Here is a 23826-nt window from a genome sequence, read left to right as displayed (position 1 = left end):
GCTTAGCTCGATTCAACCCATTTTTAAGTTTATAATATATGTTTACTCTTTTTATTTTATGTATTATGTATTTTATATCATATAAAATTTTAATATATTATACTATAATGTAAATATTAAAAAATGCCAACTTGTTTATATTTAGAGTTTTAGTGAAATAAAATTATACAATAATAGAAAAAGAAATGTCTATGTATAGTTAGCTCTCTGAATAACAACTACTTTCTATAATAGCTAAATTTGTTGTAGAATCGGTTTTTATGATCTATTTTTATCTTATGTAATAACTTTTCACGTAGAATAACAATAATTGTAAATTATAAAGTACATTCTTTACTAAATTAATTTTCTTTAAAAACCTTTTATCGCAAATTTTGGTGAAATTAATTATATTTCTAAGTGAAATAAAAGTAATAAATTTTAGTTGTTGATTGAGTCTTAAGTTAGTTAGTATCGACATTGTTGCTAGTATAAGAGGACATGGGTCGGGCACATTTAAGTGCATTTAAAAAATCTCAAATGTAGTTATATTTGTATAACAACCACATCTCTGTATAAATATAAAAATTGTAGCAAGCAAATAAGGTTATTATAAAGAGGGTTGATTATATAAAATTACTAAATATTAAATAAAAATATTTTTAAAAATAGAAAAGATATAAGCAAACTTAAACAAACTTCAATTAGTCATTTACAAAAATGAACAAGATTGAGAAAAATTGAGGTCCGTATCTTAAGTTGAATTAAACTTGAGCAAATATTATAGATAAACCAGAGCGAAATCACATACTTTAGTTTAGAGATGTTAGGTTGAGTTAACCCTTTCAGTTTTATCTTATTAATTTTTTTTCAAGATGGATACTTATCATTAATAGGAATCATAATGAATAAATATATAGGTATGACAAATAGTACAAACGATAAATAGAACACTATAAATTGTTGCACAAATGTTACAATATTCAAAAATTTCTAAATAAAGGAGAAAGATAAACTGATAGTAATCTTAACATTCGAAGAATTCAGAATCAACTAGAAATATATCATCTTGATGACAAACACCGGTCAACCAAGAAACTATTACCATAAGCCTAAAAGACTCACGACATTAATGATGCATGAAAAGATAAATCTCAAATGGACTATGCTCCTCCTTAGCATCTTAGAATTCAATTTTATAAACACTACCACAATATTTTATCTTAATGAAGATCTCTAAAAACAATACTGAATGGATTTGACGATGATTTTGACAAATATATATATATATATATATATATTAGAATACTGCTAGAAACAAAACTAAAACAAAAACTATCACCAATGCTTTTAAAAAAATAAAGTGAATAAAAAACACTAAAAATTTAAAATTAAAACCGCTACTGCCTTAAAAAAAAATAGAATGGACTAATATTTACGTACAAAATTTCATACGATGATATTCTATGAAACTAAGTTACCATAAAAACTATCACTAAAGTGTAGAAAGCAAAATTGGAAAGAAAAAGCCAAAAGAAAGAGGTGACACAAAATATTTTTTATTTTAAAAAAAGCTTTTTATTTCACATTTTCCTTTTCTATATATATATATATATTACCTTTTTAATAAGGGATTTAAATTTTTTATTTAAATTAATTTCTAAATTTAACAATTAATTCTAAATTCAGTCTAAATTTTCTTTTTAACAAATTAGTTAGATATTTCCTTAAAAAAGTTAAGACAGAAAATTTAAGGCTGAGAATAATTCAAAAAGTCCATCAACCCCAAACACTGTATGTATTTCCTTTCAATTATCAAACGTTAGAAGAGTGCAAGTAAAATTTTTCGATAGAAGGAAAGGAAAACCCTAAACGCTCCTGTTGTGTTGACTTGACCCTAATTAATTTATAGAGAGAACAGAAAAGGATGGCTTGAGCTTTGACCACAGATTATCCACTGTGTCTGTCTGGAGCAGGAGGAGAATAGCTAACGAAGAAAAAAATTTTAATCGTTAATTATACACTGTAAGAAGTGGGTCTTTTTGGCTCTCAGGTTTTAGTCTGAGCGATGCCTAATTTAACCATTTTATCTTGGCCAAATTTGCAGTCACTAGCAATGGCTACTACCAATCTTCAGTTTCTCCAAAATCCATTCCCAAGACCCACTTTTTCTTCTAAATATTTAGTGATGAGAGCTCCGAAAATGGTGTTCAAGTGTGGTTGTAGCAGTAGCAGCAGTGTTGGGGGGGATGCTTTCTCCCTCACTTCTTCCAGCAAATGTGATGTTGATTATTTGGGTGAAAGCACCAAAGGCGATTTAAACATCAATCTGAAACATCTTGAGAATTTCGGTATTCTTTTCTGCGTATTTACCTCACATTTGATTGCTCTTTTCTCTTTCGTCTCTTCACTTTGAATGTATGTATACCGTTGTACCACTCAGCATGAATATTGGATGGTCTCTTTCAAAATCTTTTATTTCTCTACTTTAAACAGTGATGATAATTATAATTTATATTGTATCTTGCTGGGTTTGCCTTTTTTATCAACTTATTTATGTTCATGACATTCCCTTGTAGGGCTTGATGGCCAGGCCACTTTAGAAGGTCCAATTGAACAGGTAGCTAGGTTGGAGGCTGAGGAAGCTGGGAGTTTACTCAGAGACTTGGGTATCCCGGTGCTGCAAATCCATCCTTTTCTTTTAATTTCATACCTTTACGTAGAGTTTCTAATATTCTTACTTAAGCTAACTGCATGTGCAACTTTATGGTAATTAATTTATTTTCTAAGGTGGCTGCATTTCTTTTTTAGCTTCTAGAAATCAGTTGAATTTACTGCATAAGTCAGTAATGCTGTTTTTTGTTTTCTGTCAATCTAACCTTGTGTCATTTTTTATCTGTAGAGTCCTTCAGCGGCAAGGCTCTCTCCTCGTGGTATATTTTGCACCCGGACTCTGAATCTTAGGTCAATAAGTGCAATAGGATATGACATGGACTACACTTTGATACATTATAATGTGATGGTGAATATCAGTTGAAATTCTTTATTAATGGAAATACTCTATTTTTTTATATTGCTTATAGCAACCTAATTGGATTCATCTCTCTTTGTGGTTACTTTAGATTGTATGATGTGGATTGATTCCTTTGCAGGCTTGGGAAGGGCGGGCTTATGATTACTGCATGGAGAATTTAAAGAGTATGGGTTTTCCTGTTGAGGGACTTGCCTTTGACCCTGATTTGGTAATGTCTTCATTTTTGAGTATACTCATGACTTATTGAATTGCTTTCCCATAATTTCATGGCCCTAAACATGCTTTTCTTCTCTTGTTTTTCTGCAGGTAATTAGGGGTCTTGTTATTGACAAAGAGAAAGGCAATTTGGTTAAGGCTGACCGGTTTGGCTATGTTAAAAGGGCCATGCATGGCACTAAAATGCTATCTACTCGAGCTGTTAGGTATGTATTGAGCTGTGTAACCTTAGTTATTAGTAACAATTATGTTGGATGTGTGTGTGATGTGTGGCTACAATCTCAATTGGACAAACCATCTTGTAGCGAAATATGATTTAGACCGATAGTTCTAGATCAATTTGTCTTGATATCACTGCCATTTTTTCATAGAGTAGCCTGTATGTGCATTACATTTTCTGTTCTGATAGTTGACTCCCTTGTCAATCTATTTGATTTCTTAGATGTCTCTGCTTGGTACTTCATATTCTGTTACATTATTTGCGGCATATTTTCTATAGTGGCGCTTAACTTTCTATGCATGGAAGCGAGATGTATGGGAGAGAACTGGTGGATCTGCGGAAGGAGAGTCAATGGGAGTTCCTTAATACGTTATTTTCTGTTTCAGAAGCTGTTGCATACATGCAGGTAGTTTCTTCCCGTTTAAACTACAAAACAAACAATTTTCTAGTTTTCCTTAGAAACTGTTTTTAGGCCACTTGCACTTTGTAGTGAAATTTAATGACCGAGTTCCTTGCCTTTCTTCTTGATGTAATTAACAATAATGACATAGCTCTGCAATTTTATGACCTTCTTCACGTTCACTTAATAATTTTCTATCCTATGTGTCTTTATTGCCACTTGCATGGTGCTTCTAAGATCTCGTAATCTCCAGATTCAAAAATCTTTAATTTCCACATTACTTTCCCTTTGTTCTGACTTCCATTATTGCTAATAATTTGCTCAACTAGACAGGAATGGTGTAAATATTTTGAGCGTTATTATTCTTATATAAAATCGTAGTCTTCTATTTCTTTGTTGAGATAAATTTGTTATTAATACCATATGGTTTTACCTCCAGATGGTGGACAGATTGGATGATGGAGTCATTCCAGCAGATCTTGGTCCATTGGACTATAAAGGACTTTACAAGGTAAATTATTACTGCAAATGTAGTATTTAATCAACCTTTCAGATGAATATGTGCTTATATTGCAACTCTTTGCTTGGTTTTAAGGCTGTTGGAAAGGCTTTATTCAGGGCACATGTAGAAGGTCAACTTAAGGTAAACATAAACTGTAAATTTTGACAATTAAGAGTTGTAATCCATGAGTTCATACTGATGGGTCACAGTATGCAGAGTGAGATAATGTCCAAACCTGAATTATTTGTGGAGCCTGATCCAGAGCTACCTTTAGCACTTTTGGATCAAAAGGAGGTATTCTTTTGCAGTTTTACCTTCTCATCTAGTTTAACATGTTAGTTTATTATATTCTTTCTATTTATGTGTACATTTCATGCATCAGGCAGGTAAAAAGTTGCTGCTTATTACAAACTCAGATTACCATTACACAGACAAAATGATGCAGCATTCTTTTAACAGATTCTTGCCCAATGACATGGGTTGGCGAGATCTTTTTGACATGGTAAGTATCAGTACATGCTCAGCGACCTTCCCCTTCTGCCAATGAGCACAACTTTTAGCGGATATTCTTTCTTTTTATTAGACCGTCTTTAAAAATAGACATTGATAATGTCAGCAAGCAAGTTCTTGGTGAGGAGAAAACCAACTAACCAATCAATGAAACAAATTGACATATAGCTAGAGAAAACCAAAACAAGATTTCGGCAAATGCATTCCGGGATGACTTTTACTTGGACCTAACGGTTGGTCTCTGTTTTTAGTAGAATACTGACCTTAAATTTGTTTCTTCAAATCAAATTAAGAAAACTGATAATTTGTGATCTCACAACCTGGAAATTGTCAAATGATACTCTGTGATATTAGAAAACACTAGCTTCAATACAGTCTTCTCCTTGCACAACTTTTTGCAATTGGTTTTCTCATGAGTATTATTAAATTGCTTTAACAGAAGGAAATGTGAATGTTTGATTTAATGGCATCCAAACATGTTGACGCATTTGTGTTTTCCTGCTGTTCTGTATGTCTGTAGGTGATAGTCTCAGCAAGGAAGCCAGAGTTCTTCCAAATGTCACACCCATTATATGAGGTTGTGACTGGTGAGGGCTTAATGCGTCCATGCTTCAAGACTCGTACAGGTGATCTATGTTTGTACCTTATCTTTTGATCTTATTTCTTCTTTATAATGGAACATTTTATGTGGACGAAACCATGAGAGTGAAAGAGAAACCATTTACTTGTCTGTTTTGATCCAGTTTCTTGGTTGTCATTGATGCCAGCATATGGGCCAAATTTTGGGGTTGAGAGAGATAATACCATTGAGTGGGTATATTATTGGGTATTTGAAAGCTATGTAATGGCTGCAGCATTTTCCATAGCTAAAACTTCAGCCAAATAATTCTTCATATTGTTCTAAATATCTTTTCAACCAAAAGTTGAGGATGCTGAGAAATTACTCCCTGTTGACATATGAACTTTTTAGCTTTTGATGATGGTCGACTTTTGGCACTCTGAGCCAATGATTTAATTGTTGAATATATTTGTCTTGTCTTGCAGTGTGTGCCAAAAAGAAGAAATCATAGTTTGCTCATAATTTGCAGTTCTTACTTATTCATCTTTTGTTTTGTCTGCAGGAGGTTTGTACTCGGGGGGAAGTGCTCAGATGGTTGAGAATTCCCTAAATATCCATGGAGATGAGATTCTTTATGTTGGCGACCATATTTACACTGATGTAAGTCAATCCAAAGTCCATTTACGATGGCGAACGGCATTGATTTGTCGAGAATTGGAGGAAGAGGTATGAATATGTTCTTTTATTATGTTTACTATTTCTAGATGGAAGCTGAATTTTGTGTTTCAAAAGTTCAGTTCTATTTTGTGCCAATATTTTATTGTAATGATTTTCTCACTCTCTAGCCTATTGAGGATGAATTTAATCAGAACTATAAAGTGAAGTGAAAGGGACACCATTTAACTTGCACTATTAATTACTGGACTTGTGAACTGTTAACGAAAATAAGGTTCATTTGAGATTGCTGAATTTCGACTATGGACAAAATTAAGTGGCAATGCATTCTTTTAAATCCTCGACTGCTGAGTGCTGAAAATGGTCTTTATTTTGTGAAACAACAGTATAGGGCTTTAATACATAGTCGTGGTCCTCGTGCAACTGTGGTGGAGCTTATAAATCAAAAGGAGGTTGTAGGGGATCTCTTTAACCAACTACGGTTGGCTCTGCAACGCCGAACCGAAGGACGCCCAGCTCAGGTGACTTGATCCTATTAAATGATGCCCCTTGTAATCCCTTGGATTTTAGATCCCTGCTTAATGCTACAGTGCAATTTCTGTTTAGTATAATTTACTGCTGTCTCATCCCTGTAAAAAGATGTTCTAAAATTTTGTAAATCATGCAAATTTATACCTGTTATCTTATTATCATTGATCTTCCGAAACGGCAAGCAGCATTCACACTCCCTCAGGCTTCTTGCAGTATAATTTATTTTTTTTGTTCTCAAAATTTGCAACTAAATGGTTGGATCATAAAAAGCATATATTCATGGAAAAGGTGTTTATTGCAATGGTGAAATAACAAAATTCTTGATTCCTTCTCCATGGTTTTAGACACTTGCTGCAACTAACATGGATGACCGAGAACTGACAGAGAGCATGCAGAAGCTGCTTATTGTTATGCAAAGGCTTGATGAGAAGATTGCTCCATTGCTAGAAGCAGATGGAGAGCTGTTTAATAAAAGGTAAAAACAAGGACAGAGAACTTCATCTTTTGAGATTATTAGATTCAGATTATTTCAATATATCAAAATGAGGTAATGTTGAATATATGAATGCTCATATCCGGGGAGCCAACTGGTTAAAAGATTGTGATTAGTTGATCATACATGTTTCATTGTTTTGGGGATGCATACAATATTTGTACATGTTGGAGACCATAGAAACAGGTAATTGAGATAGTACAAAATGTTTTGGTTTAGGTGGGGCTTTCTTTCACGTGCGGGTCTGTGGGACAAAAGCCACTTGATGCGACAAATAGAGAAGTAAGTAGTCATGGCTGCCTGTCCTAATATACATTTTTCCCGAAATAGAAAGTTGAAAAGTGATTGATTTGACAGAGTTATATATTAACGTATCTATAATTTGCAGGTATGCTGATATATATACATCTAGAGTGTCGAATTTTCTGAATTATACTCCTTTCATGTATTTCCGATCACAAGAGCAGGTAACATGGAGTGTTGGATGAAGTGGTAAATATATAATATAGATGTGGAGGATGGAATTCGTGGAACTGAAATTGAAATGATGGTGTTTCTGTTTGTGTTTGCAGACACTTGCTCACGATACATATTCACATTACTGTTCAGAACATAATGGGAGTTCGACAAACTAGTGAAGTTCGGAGTCGTCTTGATGGTGATGATGATGAAGCTTTAGAAGATATTTGTGTATTTTTATATAAATAAATGTACTCATATACCTGTAGTAAACAACCAATGGATAAGCTGAGCAAGCAGTTTAGATTGTTGTGCGTGTGTTAGCATAGCTGTTTATGGTGGATCATTCATGCTGAGAGTGGAATGTCAAAATGTAGAAGAATAAGCACTTTAACACATTTTTTCCCCCCTAAACATGATTTAAGCTTTGTTATATATAGGCCTGGTCAGTCCAAGCATGGGTTAATATGATCCTAAAACCTTGCAAATCGTATTTGATATTAACAATGCACTGCCATATAACACTGATGTCTTATTTCTAAAATGCACTTATACTACTACAATCCAGGTAGGTTAGGGGGTAGTGGGTACCACCATTTTCATTTAAGTTGCAAACCCAAGTCAATTCACACGGTCAAACGCATATGGTCCTAAAGTACTTTGATGAATTCTATTTTTTTTACATTTTGAAATGAGTTTTTTCAGTATTATCCTTTAAAACAATGGCATGTTTCTTTAAATTAGGTGAATTAGGTCATGACGTGGCGTGTACATGATGGCATTTTTTGTTGCTATATATTTTCATCAAAGAAAAAAAAATTGAAAAATCAATAGGAAATTAAAAGGAGAAAAATATTTGGTAGGGTTAAGAGTGATGATAAATTTGTAACTCTGTTGTACCTTAAAGGAAAACTTAATAATTGGGAAAAAAAAAATCTTTCATGCTCTTTGTAAACTAAATCCAGAATCTCATTCTAAACCCTAAACCTTCATTTGACATCAATTTGAAAACCCTGCCCCCAAATTGGAATCTTGCAAATTTGATTCATATTAAAGAAATTTGTTGCAGATTCAGTTAAAGTAATAATTTTGTACCGTTACTACTTATATATATTGAAAAATTCGAAACAACAATGTTTATATGAGTTAGCAATAACAAATTATACTGTAATTGAATTTGCAATAAATTGTTATAATTAAGATAATAACAATTAAAGTGTGTAAATTAATTGGGTACTGTTAGTACCTATAAACATCAAATTGTTAAATTTTTTTGAAGAGTTTATACCCCAAGTTTGATCATGTTTTAGCTGTAATTAAGGAGTCAAAACAATTGATGGATTCTTTAAATGCTCATGAAGCAAGGATCAATAGTTTAGCCAAGAGTAAATATTTCACAAATTAACTTCACATTAATTCAGAAAAAAAAACCTAAATTTATCGTTGTATCCATATTTTCATACTTTTATATAAAATATTTCAAAAAAAAAAAATGCAAACATTTAACATATTAAGTTCAAAACTTTTTATTATCACTAATTTCCACTGTTTATGCATTTAATATTTTAATTAGTTTTTTAAGAATACATTTAATTAATGTAATTTTTTAATTTATTATTTAACTTATTTAACCATCTAAATATAATATGAAAAAATTCAAATCATAATTAAAGCATATATATTATATTAAAAATTGACATATTTTAGATTAATAATTATTTTTTTGCTTTGTAGATTAATAATTTTTAATAGTATTAAAAATTCAAATAGTAATCAAAGCACTTGTACCATATTCAATGCATAATATAATTTTACTTTATGTAATTAATATAAAATAATATTATTCAAAAATAGTAACTAATAAACATAATTAATATATATAAATTATTATGATAATTCAAATATACTGTTGATAAAAATTCTTAATCATCATTTAGTATAAATTAAACTCTTCACTTTTGATTTTTTATTTTTTCTTTTCGTAATCGGGGTGAAGCTAGAAAATTATTTTAGGGGCGAAATTAAATTTTATTTTTAATAGTCTATATCGTTATACTTTTTAAAGGATTAAATCAAATTTTATCATTTTTAGGGTGCTAAAGTGTAATTTTATCTTTACTAATTTAAAATTTTAAAATTTTTAAAGAGCCTAAATGAATAATTTTCCATTTGAGCCCTTTAAAATTTTTGAAATTTTAAATTAGTAAAGGTGAAATTGCACTTTGCCCCCTAAAAATGATAAAAATTAGATTTAATCCTTTAAAAATTCTAAAGATGTAGGTATTAAAATGGTGAAATTGCATTTTTACTATAGTAAAAATTACAATTTAATTTTGGCCCCTAAAAGATTTTTATGACTTTGCCTCTGAATACAAGATATTTTTTATTATCTTTTTTTTTTTTAATAATACTATAATAGGATTCAAACTTTGAGACGCATAAATTTCAATATTTTAATTTAACCATTTCAACTAAGGTCACTCTTTTTTTAAAATAAATTTTTTGTGTAGGGTTTTTTTTTTCACTCAAATCATGTGTGTGTCATGGAAATAGTACTATATTTTAAATTTTAATTGAGTGGATGTCACCCATCAATCAATTACAACTCAGTTTTGAAGTTACCAAAAGCCCCTACTTTTACGAAGTAATAAATATTATTTTAAGGATAATTTTTCTTTTCATATAAAATCTAGAAAAATACTTGTGCATGATTAGATTCAAATCCAAAACATTATGATATTTAGTGTCTTAACTTTAACATTTTAACCAAAATCATATTGGATTGTAATATCAATTTTTTAAAAAATTGTTATGTATTCAAATCTGTAAACTATCTAACTTTTAATATCCAAATTCAAATCAAAATTAAATATATCATTATGTGTCGAATATCTCGTATTCATTATTCGGATAACGTACTCGAATATTTGACTCTGTATTAATTGCAATATATATAAAATTTTGCTGATTTGAACACATGGCTTTTCATAATTAAAACTATGCTTTAATTATTAAAGCTAATCCTTAACTTCAATTAAAATTTACACAAACTAATAAAAATGTATAAATATCAATAAAATAATTTCTAAAATTAAATAGAATACTTAAGAATAAAATTAAATATATAATTAATAATAAGTTTCAATATGTTTTAAAAGATTATCAAAAAATATGTCCCATTTAACATTTTATTCCCTTAAATCTCATGTAGCTTAACTTAAATATTATTCTTTTGTATTTGTAAACTTAATTAAAGAAAAGATGAAGTCATCAAAATTTCTAGATTTGTGATAATCCTTTTATTATTTGATCACTTAAATTAGTTAATTTAAAAAAAACTAATTAATATTTATATAATTAAAAGAAATATTATAGAATGAATTTATTTTGTAATAGTACATATTATATTATATAAAATAATATACATACATGTTTAAGGACATACAATATACTATTGTTATATAACTAAATTATGAATGTAAAATAATTGTTATAACATTATGATATTACAATGCATTCTTCTATTAACAATATGCAATCTCAACCTTAAATATGTAACAAATCATATATAGGCTAGATTGATCTTTTACATCAATCAGACTCACTCTTACAATTTTTTTTACTAGCCAATCCTAATTTCAAATAAATTACTCTTCCTCATTTGTTATTCTTTTGTTACCTTTTATTAGTAAATGGAATCCACGAGAAAGCTTTTTTACCAATCCGGTAAAATCTGACATATGACGAAGTTATTTCCCGCCAACATGTCAAATGGAATTTGATATGTAACCCTACACAATTATGTTATTATAATATACATAACTAATATACCTTAATTATATAATACTAATCGTATATATTATAGTATACCATAAAATTAGTTACATGTTTAAGGTTTAGGTTGCATATCATTAATAGAAAAATGCACATGGTAATATCATAATGTTATAATAATTATTATTATACATTCACAATTTAATTATATAACAATTGATATATTATATGTCCTTAAAAGTGTATGTATACTATTTTTATAACATACTATGTACTAAAGATAATTATGTCATATTAAAAAATATTATAATATTTATTTTAATTATATAAATATTAGTTAATTTTTATTTAAAATAATTTAACTAATTGAGTTTAGAAATTTTCATATAGTTTCTTCTCATTGTTCAGTTAGGTTTATGAATACAAAAGAATAAGATTTAAGAGAATAATATGTTAAATAAGATATATTTTTTTGATAAATTTTAGGCATATTTACATTTATTATAATTATTATTAATTAAAATATTTAATTTTAGAACATATTTTTATTGATATTTATATGTTGTTTATTAGTTTGTGTAAACTTTAATTAAAATTGAAGATTAGTCTTGATAGTTAAAGTATAATATATATTTTTGATACAATACTTAAAACTACCTATAATTTTTCCCAACTCATAAATAGGAGGATAATGCTTCTAGTGCACTTAAACTCACGACTTGCTACATTTGACAACAATTCCTATACTAATCGATAATTAAAATATAATATTAATTATTAAAAGTAATAGGTCTAAACTTTATTGAAAGCATAACTTACGTCACAAACCTCATAAAAAAATTTAAAGTCACATGAGATTAAAACAATTAAGAACAGTTATTGGAGTGAATTATGGTTTTTGTTCCAACCTACTGTTACTACTGTTAACTGTGATTTTTGTTCCGATTAATTACTATTAGAATTAATAGTGATTTTTGATGTTTATTACCAATGTTAGAGTGACCATAACTATAAAAAAAAAAAAGAGAATTGATTTTTATCTATCGATGTTTTAAAATTATTAATATTCAAATATTTATTCTCACTAAATGCTAATAAATATTCAAACAATTAAACCAACTTAGGTTTATCTAGGCAAGTAAATCTATACTATATATAAAATGAATTTCATTCGCATTTATAAGTTATTAATTTTTATGTTTGAGGTTATTTGAGATTGGTTAAATTGTTCAAATTCTTTATTTAATCTTTGTATTTTAATTTTTAATATAATTTGATACTTGACTTTTATATTGTTATTGGTTAGCTTATATACTTTATTTTAATAAAAAGATTGACATGAAATTTTTAAAATTATTAACATCGTTAAAATTTTATTTTAAATTTAGATCCATTATAATATCATATTTTCGTTACATGGCTAACAATTGTATTTTTTTTTTTAGCTTTAAAATGTGATTTAATTGAATAATTTTAACAACTAAATTTGAATTTTAAGTTTAAAAAGTGGAGAGGCTAAACTTTTAAAAATAAAAGTGTAAGGGCTAAATATCAAATATATGCTAAGTACAAAACTTTGAACTTATTTAAACTTTCAAACTTTTAATCTATAAGTGTGATCAATGTTTTAATAATTAGATTGTTAGTTAAATTAGTTCGATTATCAATTTTATCAGACTACAGATCTAACAATAGTTAAATAAATAATTAAAACCTCATAAAAAAATTATAAAACTGATTCCATCATTGAATTCTTTTTGCTTTCATTTTAAATTTTTTTATTGGTTATCTGAACTGTTATTCCAAAATTGGTTCAATTCTTATGCACGAATTGATTCTCATTCTAACCGATGTGGGGAGTATACTGGTTTCCTTTTATGAGTAAAGTGATATTGACCTTTGGGATGGTAAAGTGAACACGTGTGGTTGTAGAAAAAGAGAAAAGATAAGTGGGCTTTTGTGGGCCTGTTAGATAGGTCCGATGAAATGAGGGTGCATAGGGGGCGAGGTGTCGGGTCATGCAAGGCTTAAAACACACCATTATAATAGTTAGGGGGAAGAAGGGGAAGATGCACCAACCTACCCTAGCTAATAGCCTAATGGAGATGTTTTTGCACTAACGTAACTTTGAACCAATCATTACATTGGTAGATTTTGATGAGACAACTTGAACCGAAATCTATTTTTGAGTATGATTAAGGCGTACGCATTGTTACATCGTTGTACCACTAACCCCATCTTTTAAGGATATATCACCATCGTATTGTAGTTTAGTCACCCTCCAACACCCTTTCCCATTTAAATTTAACATTAAAGAATTATGTACCAATAACAGCATGTAATTGTATATTAACAAACTGAGTAATAAATTGAAAAAGATTTTCACATTGGAGAATTATAGAATGAATCTGTTGGGGTGCATGATGATGTCAAAGCATTTTGGGTGATGCGTAATTAATGGAACAACATTTCCCATCAAACCTACTCATTATCTTTCCCATTCTGGATAAAATTTTCAACCATTAGTTAATTAGATTTCAAGTTTCATCGATAATTTCATTTAATAGATGATCTGTAACTACCATGTAAGTCTCAATTATTCGAGTAATTTTGCTTGGTTCTGAAAGTCCTACACCTGGCCACCGAAGAGGGTTTTTCATCTAACATCTGTCAAATATTGTCGACATATAGAGTGCTGGCAGGATATAATGTAATGTAATGCAATAAAATGTTGTTTTGGTTTGGTTTTGTTTTGTTTGGTTGCGCAGCCATTAAAAATTGCTGGGTGGTCAGTCAGACGATGAGATGTTGACAGTCCTCCCACGGGTTTCGCATATTGCTAATGGAAACACAAGAGATAAGCATCAATATCTGTTAGCGTTTTACATAACTTGTACGAGCAGTCTACCTTTTCTTTCTTGCATTTCCAGTTACAGGGGCACCTGATTTTCTTCATAATCAAGTCAATATCAAGCAATGCAAGACTCTTGAAGTCAAGTTGGAGAAATTTGATTACCCCCTATGAAGCAGCATGAGCCAACAGCAAAGCTAAAACCAGCTGACTGCAAGGTTGCTTCCATTCCCATGTCGCAGCAGCGGAGCACCACCCCTTCGAGCTTTAGAGTTAACTCCAAGCCTAAAGATCAGTCAGCAGCTAGGCCCAAAAGTGTACCCCCTGACACCACCAAAAACAGTAGGAAGTCTGTGATGATGATGAACAAGCCTAAATCTGGGGACCAACTGCCAGCAGGTGGGTGCTATCACAAGGGTAGAGTTGTGGAACAATTTGGAAAGCCTAGGCGTTCTAGTGCTAATTCAAGCTCAACAACAGAGAAGAATAGTACTGTTGATGAACTGAGAGAGAAGCTAAGTTGTAGTGAGGGTTTGGTTAAAGATTTGCAGACTCAGGTGATGGGTTTGAGGGCAGAATTGGATGGGGCTCGGAGCTTGAATATGGAGCTGGAGTCTCTTAACAGAAAGCTTAAGGAGGACCTTGCTGCTGCTGAAGACAAGATAGCAGCTCTTTCAAGCCCTCAACTTGACCCTGACCCTCACCCCGACCAGGTGCACCTGCAGGTTAGATCCTTAATATGTACTATAATTCCTTTCAAGTTTCATTTCTTTGTGATTTCTAACAACTTCATATATATAATGTATATGCATGTATTTACTGAAAGAAGAGGGAGTCAAGTGGAGAGCACCAGAGCCCCAAATTCAAGGACATTCAGAAACTCATTGCCAACAAATTGGAACACCCAAAAGTTACGAGGGGGGAGGCAAGAACAATTAAAGTGCCACCACGGCCAACTGCTTCTTTGGCCCCCAAAGATGCCAGCCATCAGATAATCGCACCAATAACTTACTCTCAGCCACCGCCTCCACCACCACCGCTGCCATCGCTGCCACCACCTCCGCCACCACCTCGTTTCCCTGCTAAAGCAGCTACCACTCCAAAGGCTCATTCCCTTGTAGTGGGCCCTGGACAAAGTTACCAAGAAAAGAAAAAGGACCCCCCAGTAGCAGCAGCAGCATGGAATCAAAAGAAACCCACGGTTATTAGCGTGCATAGTAGCATAGTTGGTGAAATTCAGAACCGCTCAGCTCATCTGCTAGCAGTAAGCATCTAGTATTTTGAATTAGAGATATAGAGCTGATTGGTTTGTTTCCGTTGATTGTCTCTGAAAACTTGGCTGTTAAAAGTTGATGATACTTTTGCCAGATAAAAGCGGATGTTGAAACAAAAGGAGAATTCATCAACAGTCTTATCCACAGAGTCTTAGCTGCAGCCTATACAGACATAGAAGAGGTCCTGAAATTTGTTGATTGGCTTGACAATGAACTTTCATCCTTGGTAAAGTCTCAAACCTCTCAACGTTGTTTGCTTCGATATGGTTCTAATTTCATTTCAGTGCCACTGCATAATTGGTCTTAACAAATCTTGAGTCATATGTAACTCTGCATAATCTGTTCCCAGTTTCTTCTTATAGATTTGTTACTCATATCGTAATGTTTTATCACAAGAAAGTATCTTCTTATAGATTCTATGAAAGAGAAGAATTATTTTGTCCATGATAGTAAAGAAGTTTAAGCAAAGTTATATTCAAGTTGTATGAGGCAGTTTTAGTACATTGGAGATGCACATTTGAGTTATTTGCATTGCTTGTATCCTGTTTCTACAGGCCGATGAGCGTGCTGTGTTAAAGCATTTCAAGTGGCCAGAGAGAAAAGCTGATGCCATGCGAGAAGCTGCTATTGAATATCGTGATCTAAAATTATTGGAAACGGAGATTTCTTCCTTTGAGGATGACACTAGCATTCCATGTGGAGTTGCCTTGAAGAGGATGGCTGGCCTACTGGACAAGTAAGGGCTGCATAAACTGCACTCTAGTGTATAGTCTTAATTCTGATTAATTTGTGATTTAGTCAGGAAACTGAATGGTTCAGTCACCCATGAAATCATACTAGGTCGGAAAGGAGCATACAGAGGCTTATCAAACTGAGGAATTCAGTAATCCGTTCTTATCAGGAGTGTGAGATTCCAGTTGATTGGATGCTTGATACCGGAATGGTGTATAAAGTAAGCTCTTTATTCTTTCATGTTCATGCCTTTAGTTTTCTTCTTATCCACATTTTCTCCTTTTCCCTTGTCCCTTTTCCCCACATAGCAGGCAATCAGATTTATTGAACTTGTTTTTGGTTCAAGACTCTTGGTCTACTATATACAGCCTAATGGTTCGTTTTCTGCACTAATGTGGCGAATAAACTAGAAACTTAATGAAATTTGGAAAAAAATGGCTTGAGACCAACAATCACCAACTTGTCACCAACCATGTAACCATGCTTAGTTTAGGACTGATGTTGATATGGAATCTATACCACTTATGTATGGTGCATGATTATGTAGAGTCACATGATAATTTGTTTTTCCAATTTGTAGTAGTTATGGCCCAGTTTCAGGATTCTTCTCCTTCTTGACTGCTTTAGGTTGGGAGGAGAAGATGAGAGGAAAAAATAGATTCATGAAGGGAAACAGGTGTTGTAGTAAATGGCCTGAAAATTTTGAACTTCTCTGAGTTTTCTAGTAGTTGAAAAGTGAAGAAAGCCTCCCTTTTAATGTATTTGACTATTGGTACCTGCCCATGCTGTGGAAATTTCTTGAAGTGCAAACATGCATTGCATTCTCATCTCATATTCAACTGCTCTTCCTCTTTCACCATATCACAAAAATGCCATTGTCAGTGAAGAATGTGTAATTTTGTAGATAAAGCAGGCTTCTATGAAGCTGGTCACAATGTACATAAAGAGAGTGGGAACGGAGCTTCAATTGGTACGCAGTTTAGACAAGGAATCTGCACAAGAGGCACTGCTTCTTCAAGGCATGCATTTTGCAAATAGGGCTCACCAGGTAATCCTTGAGTTGGTTCCCTTCCCTATAAACACGAATCCCTGCCTACTCCTCAATGTTAAATCAATAGAAACCTAATTTGGAAAGTGAAATTGGTTTCTAGGATACATGATTCTGTATTTCTTTTTCATGTCATGATTCTTAAGTATGTGTTAGGGGGTTTGTATGGTATGAGATTTTAATGATTATTCTAGTTCCTGCTTGTGCTTATGAAAACATTCCTTATATAGCTCCTGCTGTGCGTGCAGTTTGCTGGAGATCTTGATTCAGAAACACTGTGTGCTTTTGAAGAGATCAAGGAATGCATTCCAGGACACCTGGTAGGATCCAAAGAATTGTTGGCGGGAATATCGTCAGCCTGAGTCGCATGGTTAGTTAATAGATTTGATTTATCATCAGCACTTGAATTTTCCATTTTGCCCTCTGCAGAACTAGTTGTAGTTGGGGAAATAACACAAGGTAGAGGTGATGTGAAATCAGAATATGTAACATATATTTTCACTTTTTTGATGAAGTTGGGTTTATAATATCTCACGCATGCATGCATCCTTCTACTTGTACTCCTGCTCCAGGCATAATGCAGTTAAAAGTTTGTGGTTGTTTGTAGTGGGGGTGTCAAGAGAGAAGTCTAAAAATGGTGACATTGTTAATGGTTATATTATACCTCTGTAATAGGCCCATTTCGCCCGGACCCATAATGTTATTAAAAAAAAGCAAAATCAAAAAATTAAAAGTCCAAGTTTTTTTTATAAAAATAAAAAGCCCAAAGCAAGATCCCTAACCCAAAGGCCCAATACACCCAAAAAATTCTCAGCAGCACTGGAAGCTTCTGGAACGTGCCTGAATAGGCCAGAGAGCTAGGGCTCCCACGAGTGGTTCCTCACATGGCCTCCTTCGCACGTCTCTCCGCTCCGCTGTACAACCGAGCCTGCAAAAGAACACACCAGAAAGACTCAATAACAGAATTCATAGCAGATGACAGCAGGAAAATAGGATTTTTTTTATATATTTTTATTTTTATTTATCCTGTAAATCTGGCTATAAAAGCCATTGATGTACCTGCAAATAAAAAAAAAGAAAAGAAGATTACGCACACAGATTATACACTACGCACATTGTACGCATATACACGCACAGAATAGAGAAAAAGCAATTAAAAATTTTTTGCAAAGGTAATCTCAAGTTTTCTTTCGTTCTTTCTTGTAATTTCTTTTTTTTTTCTTGATTGGTTTAGATCGTCTTTTAGTGGGTAAATCGACTCCAATGAGATTCCGAATACTTTAAGATACAAAAGTAGAAGAGAAGGGTCGAGTGGTGTTGAATCTCTATTTTATGAACCTCTCTTCGTTTTTTAAAAAATGTGTGAGATATGAGGTTTTATTTTTCTCAAAAAGAAAAAAAAGAGAAAGAAAATACTTACTAATTTCCTCAAGGCGTGGTCGAGCACCTACAGCAGCAGAATCGGGAATTGTTTTGCGCGCCGCTGGACACCAAATCTGATGGTGGTTCGGCTGCTTGTAAAAGGAACCCTAGCAAATTTAATTTTAAGGCTGCTGGTTGTTGTTAAAATGGATGGGCATTTGAAAGGAAAGGAAGGGAAAAAGGGTTTAAATGGTCTGAAATACAAAACAGTGTCATCCATGACCATAAAGGTCCGCGTGTTTGCCCAAATAGTAAAATGGATTTGCGCCATGTTGTGTGAATGGGGAAATTCCGCGCTGAATCCTCCCCTTGCGCACAGCCTTCAATTTGCGCCCCAATTTGCCCCCCTTATGTTTTAAAATTTGGCTTTCTAATTCATGCGTTGCTTCAGTTTGATCCACGATCCAGTGAAGTATTATGGGCGCGGGATATTTTCACTTCCAGTCCCCGCACATTTGTACACATGGCACATTGATCCTTTTTTATAATTATCTTATTTGTAAATTATTCCTACTATTTTAATTTTGTTTTAATTGAGTTTTTTATTTGTATAGTTCATTTTTCTTTTAAAATTCATTTAATATTTTTATACATGTGTTGAGCTTTTAATAATTTTGCTTTTTTTATTTATGTAATTATCTTGAAGTATTTTTATTATTATATTATTTTGACATTTTGTATAATATTTAGTTTAAATTTTTATTATCTGTACATATATATTATTTTAATTGAATTTTTTTTACTTTGTATAATTCATTATTATTTTAAAATTCACTTAGTTACTTTAATAATTTTACTTCGCTTTTTAAGTTATTATTGTAAAGTTTGTCTATATCATATTATTTCATATAATATTTTGTATAAATGTTCTTATATTACGTATATAGCTTATGATAAAGTTAATTCAATCTTATAGTTTATATTTTAATTCTATGATATTTTATATTGTATTTTTTCAAAATTTATTACATGCATAATTTATTCTTTAAAAATATATATATATATATATTATGATTTCTCTATTAGTTAAGATTTTTTCATGAACATATAATTCTATTATATATTGGTCTGTTCATCTTTCATGTATATTGTTCATTCCTTATTTTTATTGTATCTTCATTATATATTGTTTACATCGATTTTTTATTATTATGTGTATATTATCACCTTTAAATAGATAGGTATTGTTTTTAAAATATTTTGTATGATACTTGCTCAATTTCTTCTTTCACAATATTTTTATTTTAATATCCATTTACATATTTTAAGTTTATTTTATATATGCAAACCATTGTCAAACCCTAGCATGCATTATTTATTTGTAAGTTTTTCATATAGTTTTAAATTGTTGTGTATTATATTGGCTCTTAGTGTCCATATTACTCTGTATATTATGTGTTGTGTTTTATTTTTCATGTTATTTTATATATTATTATTGTATATTGTCAATCAGTCTTTTGTACTATTACTTGATTTGCTCATCTATGTTCAAACTTGTTATATTGTATTCTAATTTATTTTTTTGAATGTGAGCTCATTGCTATTGTGTGCATGTTAATTTGTTCTTTTTTGTCCACTTGTATAATATTTCATATATGTATATTGATCCATGTTTGTAGCTTTGATTTTTTTTATTATTGTACCGTGGTTCAAGTTTCAATGTTTTGATTGATAATAGTCGTTTTTTTTTATTTTCAAGTCGGATAAAAGCACTTTGAACAAATTTTCAATTTTCATTGTTATTCAAAAATTCTGAAATAAGGCAATATCTAATATTTGGAGAACTTGAAAAATCGTGCTCAATCGTATTGGGTATGATTTTTCTGGTGAACTAAATATTTGGATAACCTTTTAATTTTAATATGTGAATTTTCAAAAGTCGAAAGTCAATCACGTCTTAAAGGTATAAGCGATCGTATCCAATCGTACTTGGTATGAAACCGCATATCTTTGAAGCGAGAGATTTTTTACCATTAATTTGAGCTATTCAAACATTTTTTTTATATTTCGGAAAATCTTTTCTTCTAAAACTTTGATATAATGACAGCATCAAATCAATTTGGTACCAATTTTTGGGTGTAATGAGAGTGCTAACCCTTCCTCATGTGTAACCGACTCCCGAACCCGTTTTTTTTCTATTTTACATGAACCAAATTTATTTTTCATTAAAGCATTTTAGTAGGTGGTCCAATCACACCTAAATCAAGAGATTGGTGGCGACTTCACACTCGGTTTTAAAAAATCAATCCCTATTACTTTCAAAAATAAAAAAAGGGTTTCGACAACCTCCTCCGATTATAATTAAAGTTCCTTTTGCCCATGCATAAGAGTCACAACCATCAATTTCGAAAATACAAGATGGAAGGAAAACAAGAGTAAGAGTTTTGAAACTAAGAGACATAGCACATCTTATTCTTAATCACATTTCATGGATCCATGTCAAACCTAATAACTTTTTGTAAACATATTGTTCATCACATCATCGACCAAACGACGTGTCGTAGAGTGTGAAGATCCACCATTCATCAGGGCTTTCCTACTCTTTTCACTCATCTCTTTTACCCTTTTCCTAACATCACTACCCTCTTCCATCATGCTTCTTATTCCTTTCTCTATCGTTTTGGCACTCACGATTTCAATTTCATCGCTACCTATACCATCTCTCCTATAATCCATTTTAATTTCCACTGCTAATCCCAACTCCCTCACCGATTTAAACGCATTCAGTTGTTGTTCTGCGTAAATTGGCCACGCCGCTATCGGAACTCCGAACCATATACTCTCCAGCGTCGAGTTCCACCCACAGTGCGATACGAACCATCCAATTGCTGGGTGGCCCAAAATTGCCAATTGCGGTGCCCAACCAATGATCTTACCTATGCCATGCGTCCGATCTAAAAACCCTTCTGGCAGAACCTCCGATGCATCGTCGTAGTCAGTTGGGCTTGCCATCGGACCCTTGGATGGGTCTGGGGGTTGGCGTAATGACCACAAGAACCGGTGCCCACTCTGCTCTAGCGCGCAAGCAATCTCTTTCACTTGATCCCCTTTGAAGCTCCCCTTTGAAGCTCCCCTCGCTCCCGAAGCAGAGAAACACCACCGATGACGGAGGTTGTTCATCCAGCCATTTCATGATATCAGAACTCTGATGGACCTCACTTTCACTCTCGAGATTCAATATAGGTCCCACTGGATAAACGGGTGGAGCACTACCTTCAGAAAGGGAACTGATTGCATGGGATTCGAGCTCCCAAAACGTGTTTATCATTATACCCTTGGCCTTTCTTAGCCCTCTTGCCAAGGTATTCATCATAGGAAGAGATTCAGGTTTGAGCATAACAGTGGGAAAGAGTTTAGATGACACAGGGTTGAGATAGGAGGGTATGGTGAACTCAGTGTCCGAGTCCTTTAACTCAAAGATGTTAACATTTTGCTCATCGTGAAGGCCTAGTGCATAAAATTGAAAGCCGAGAAAAGCTGCACCCGATGCGTAAAAAACATAACTCGGAACACTCAACTCGTTACCCAAATCAATGAAAGAAGGAAAAACATGTCGAGAACAAACCCCGCGAAGCGAGGCGAGTCTAGCACAGAGGTGGAGTAGTGAACTATGTTGGTTGCAGCCTGTTTCACTAACGGTACATGGGTTTGCACTAAATTAGTGATAAAATTGGCGGGAGATAAATCTTTGTGGGTTTCAGGTGGAGGGAGGTGGATGAATTTGATGCGAGTGGCAGTGAGAGAGTGGACGTGGGCATCGAGTTCTGCATCGGGGATTAGTTTCATGATGAGAACAGTAATGGAGAGATTGGGATGGAGATCAAGCAAGAGCTTTGCCAGTTGGACCATAGATACGAAATGGCCCAGTCGAGGCATTGGGATGAACACAAGCTCGGCTTTCATGACCATCTGGAACAGAAAAGGAGCGATGGAACAGCACAAGACAGGCAACAGAGACGATGAAGAAGGTAGATAAGATAAAAAAGTGGCAGACAGTAAAAGTGGAGTGATGATAGATTATATAAATAAGTCGTAAACACGTGGAACTTAGCTTGGACGGTCAATTTATTTTCTTCTTTTTAAAGAAGAAAAAATAGCTTTAGAAATGGACAAGTGAGGCGCGAGATATTCGGAACTTGACGGATCTTTCTGTTCACTTTCATACTAACATCCTTGGGTCAATAAAGTTGACCAGTAGTGTTGACCAGTTGGTAAAAATATCATTCCTTATTAAGTTATAATTAATCATTCATCTTGCTTGAAATTGATAATTTGATTATTTTGGTATTTATATATTTTTATTTATTTTGATCTTTGACTTGAAAATTAAATCTATTTTATTCTTTAAATTTGGATTCTATTAAAATTTGATGATATAACCAGTGCTACTGAAATAAAATCGAATCAGACATTGAGAATTTGTCAATATAACAATTCAAACAAAATGGTTGAATTGATTGGCTCGAAAACTGTTTGAATTTTATAAAAATCTAAAATTGAGACAATAATCGACAGTTGAAATGTTTAATAATTTTTTAATTTTTTTTAGATTATTATGAATTTTAATTAATTAATTAATTATTATTGGTTCGGTAGTCAAATTGATCAAATTGGTTGAATCAGTAATCGGTGGTCTGACTTGTTCTATCACTAGAGCAGTTATTAAAATACTGAATGTGACACTCTGGGATTGTATCGCATCATCATCTTTAACTGTCAAGTGATGGCATGCCACAATCTCAGAATGTCTTATCATCGAACTTTTATATTTTTCAAGTTCTGACAAGAATAAAGCAATCTCTTCAATTTTATTGATAGACCTCAAGGGTATATATATCAATGCAGTAGTAGTTACGTAGGAATCAAATTGCTAAAAAAATAATATCCTATAATATCTCATTATGAATCAATTTGCTAAAAGATAATATCTCGTAATAATATCCTAACACCCCCTCAAGTTGAAGCATGCAGATCATAAATGCCCAACTTGCTGAAAGACATTCAAATTGCGATTTACCAAGCGCCTTTGTAAAAATATTAGCCACCTGAATAGAGATCGGAACATAAGAAGGTGCAATCAATCCATCCTGGATTGCATCTCTAACAAAGTGACAACCACTTTAATCTGTTTAGTACGCTTGTGAAAT

At 32.3% G+C, this 23826-nt stretch overlaps 2 protein-coding genes, 1 long non-coding RNA gene and 1 pseudogene across 6 annotated transcripts; 2 read left to right on the top strand and 2 right to left on the bottom strand.

The window, feature by feature from the left end:
- The first annotated feature begins 1720 nt into the window (after nucleotides 1-1720).
- On the top strand, nucleotides 1721-7992 carry LOC108474431 (uncharacterized). 2 transcript variants are annotated; one of them, XM_017776348.2, is made up of 18 exons: nucleotides 1722-2004; nucleotides 2087-2330; nucleotides 2559-2656; nucleotides 2882-3001; nucleotides 3132-3221; nucleotides 3320-3435; nucleotides 3756-3855; nucleotides 4289-4360; nucleotides 4445-4492; nucleotides 4568-4645; nucleotides 4734-4853; nucleotides 5382-5487; nucleotides 5983-6146; nucleotides 6482-6616; nucleotides 6971-7101; nucleotides 7339-7401; nucleotides 7508-7586; nucleotides 7692-7992. In XM_017776348.2, the coding sequence occupies exons 2-18, from the start codon at nucleotides 2096-2098 to the stop codon at nucleotides 7752-7754; spliced, it is 1818 nt and encodes a 605-aa protein (XP_017631837.1). In that variant the 5' UTR covers nucleotides 1722-2004; nucleotides 2087-2095; the 3' UTR covers nucleotides 7755-7992. The 2 variants fall into 2 exon arrangements, with proteins under 2 accessions (XP_017631836.1, XP_017631837.1); XM_017776347.2 differs by having other exon boundaries at nucleotides 1721-2330.
- A 5856-nt stretch (nucleotides 7993-13848) lies between these two features.
- Nucleotides 13849-17786, top strand: LOC108476160 (protein CHUP1, chloroplastic). 3 transcript variants are annotated; one of them, XM_017778279.2, is made up of 7 exons: nucleotides 13872-14928; nucleotides 15033-15467; nucleotides 15572-15703; nucleotides 16032-16213; nucleotides 16318-16429; nucleotides 17114-17257; nucleotides 17506-17786. In XM_017778279.2, exons 1-7 carry the CDS (start codon nucleotides 14374-14376, stop codon nucleotides 17617-17619), a joined length of 1674 nt encoding a protein of 557 aa, XP_017633768.1. In that variant the 5' UTR covers nucleotides 13872-14373; the 3' UTR covers nucleotides 17620-17786. The 3 variants fall into 3 exon arrangements, 2 of the variants coding, with proteins under 2 accessions (XP_017633768.1, XP_017633767.1); XM_017778278.2 differs by having other exon boundaries at nucleotides 13873-14928; nucleotides 15030-15467; XR_001870081.2 differs by lacking the exon at nucleotides 17506-17786 and having other exon boundaries at nucleotides 13849-14928; nucleotides 15030-15467; nucleotides 16280-16429; nucleotides 17114-17160.
- Nucleotides 17787-17984: 198 nt separating this feature from the next.
- On the bottom strand, nucleotides 17985-19126 carry LOC108476161 (uncharacterized). Its single transcript, XR_001870082.2, has 2 exons — nucleotides 18678-19126; nucleotides 17985-18185 (listed from the first exon to the last, which is right to left on the bottom strand). It is a non-coding gene; the product is annotated as an uncharacterized LOC108476161 (long non-coding RNA).
- A 1848-nt stretch (nucleotides 19127-20974) lies between these two features.
- LOC108475644 (anthocyanidin 3-O-glucosyltransferase 2-like) lies at nucleotides 20975-22740 on the bottom strand (annotated as a pseudogene).
- Nucleotides 22741-23826: the final 1086 nt, after the last annotated feature.

This window comes from Gossypium arboreum, chromosome 3 (genome assembly GCF_025698485.1).
Source record: "Gossypium arboreum isolate Shixiya-1 chromosome 3, ASM2569848v2, whole genome shotgun sequence".
Lineage (NCBI taxonomy): Eukaryota > Viridiplantae > Streptophyta > Magnoliopsida > Malvales > Malvaceae > Gossypium > Gossypium arboreum.
This window is presented reverse-complemented; position numbering and strand designations above follow the sequence as displayed.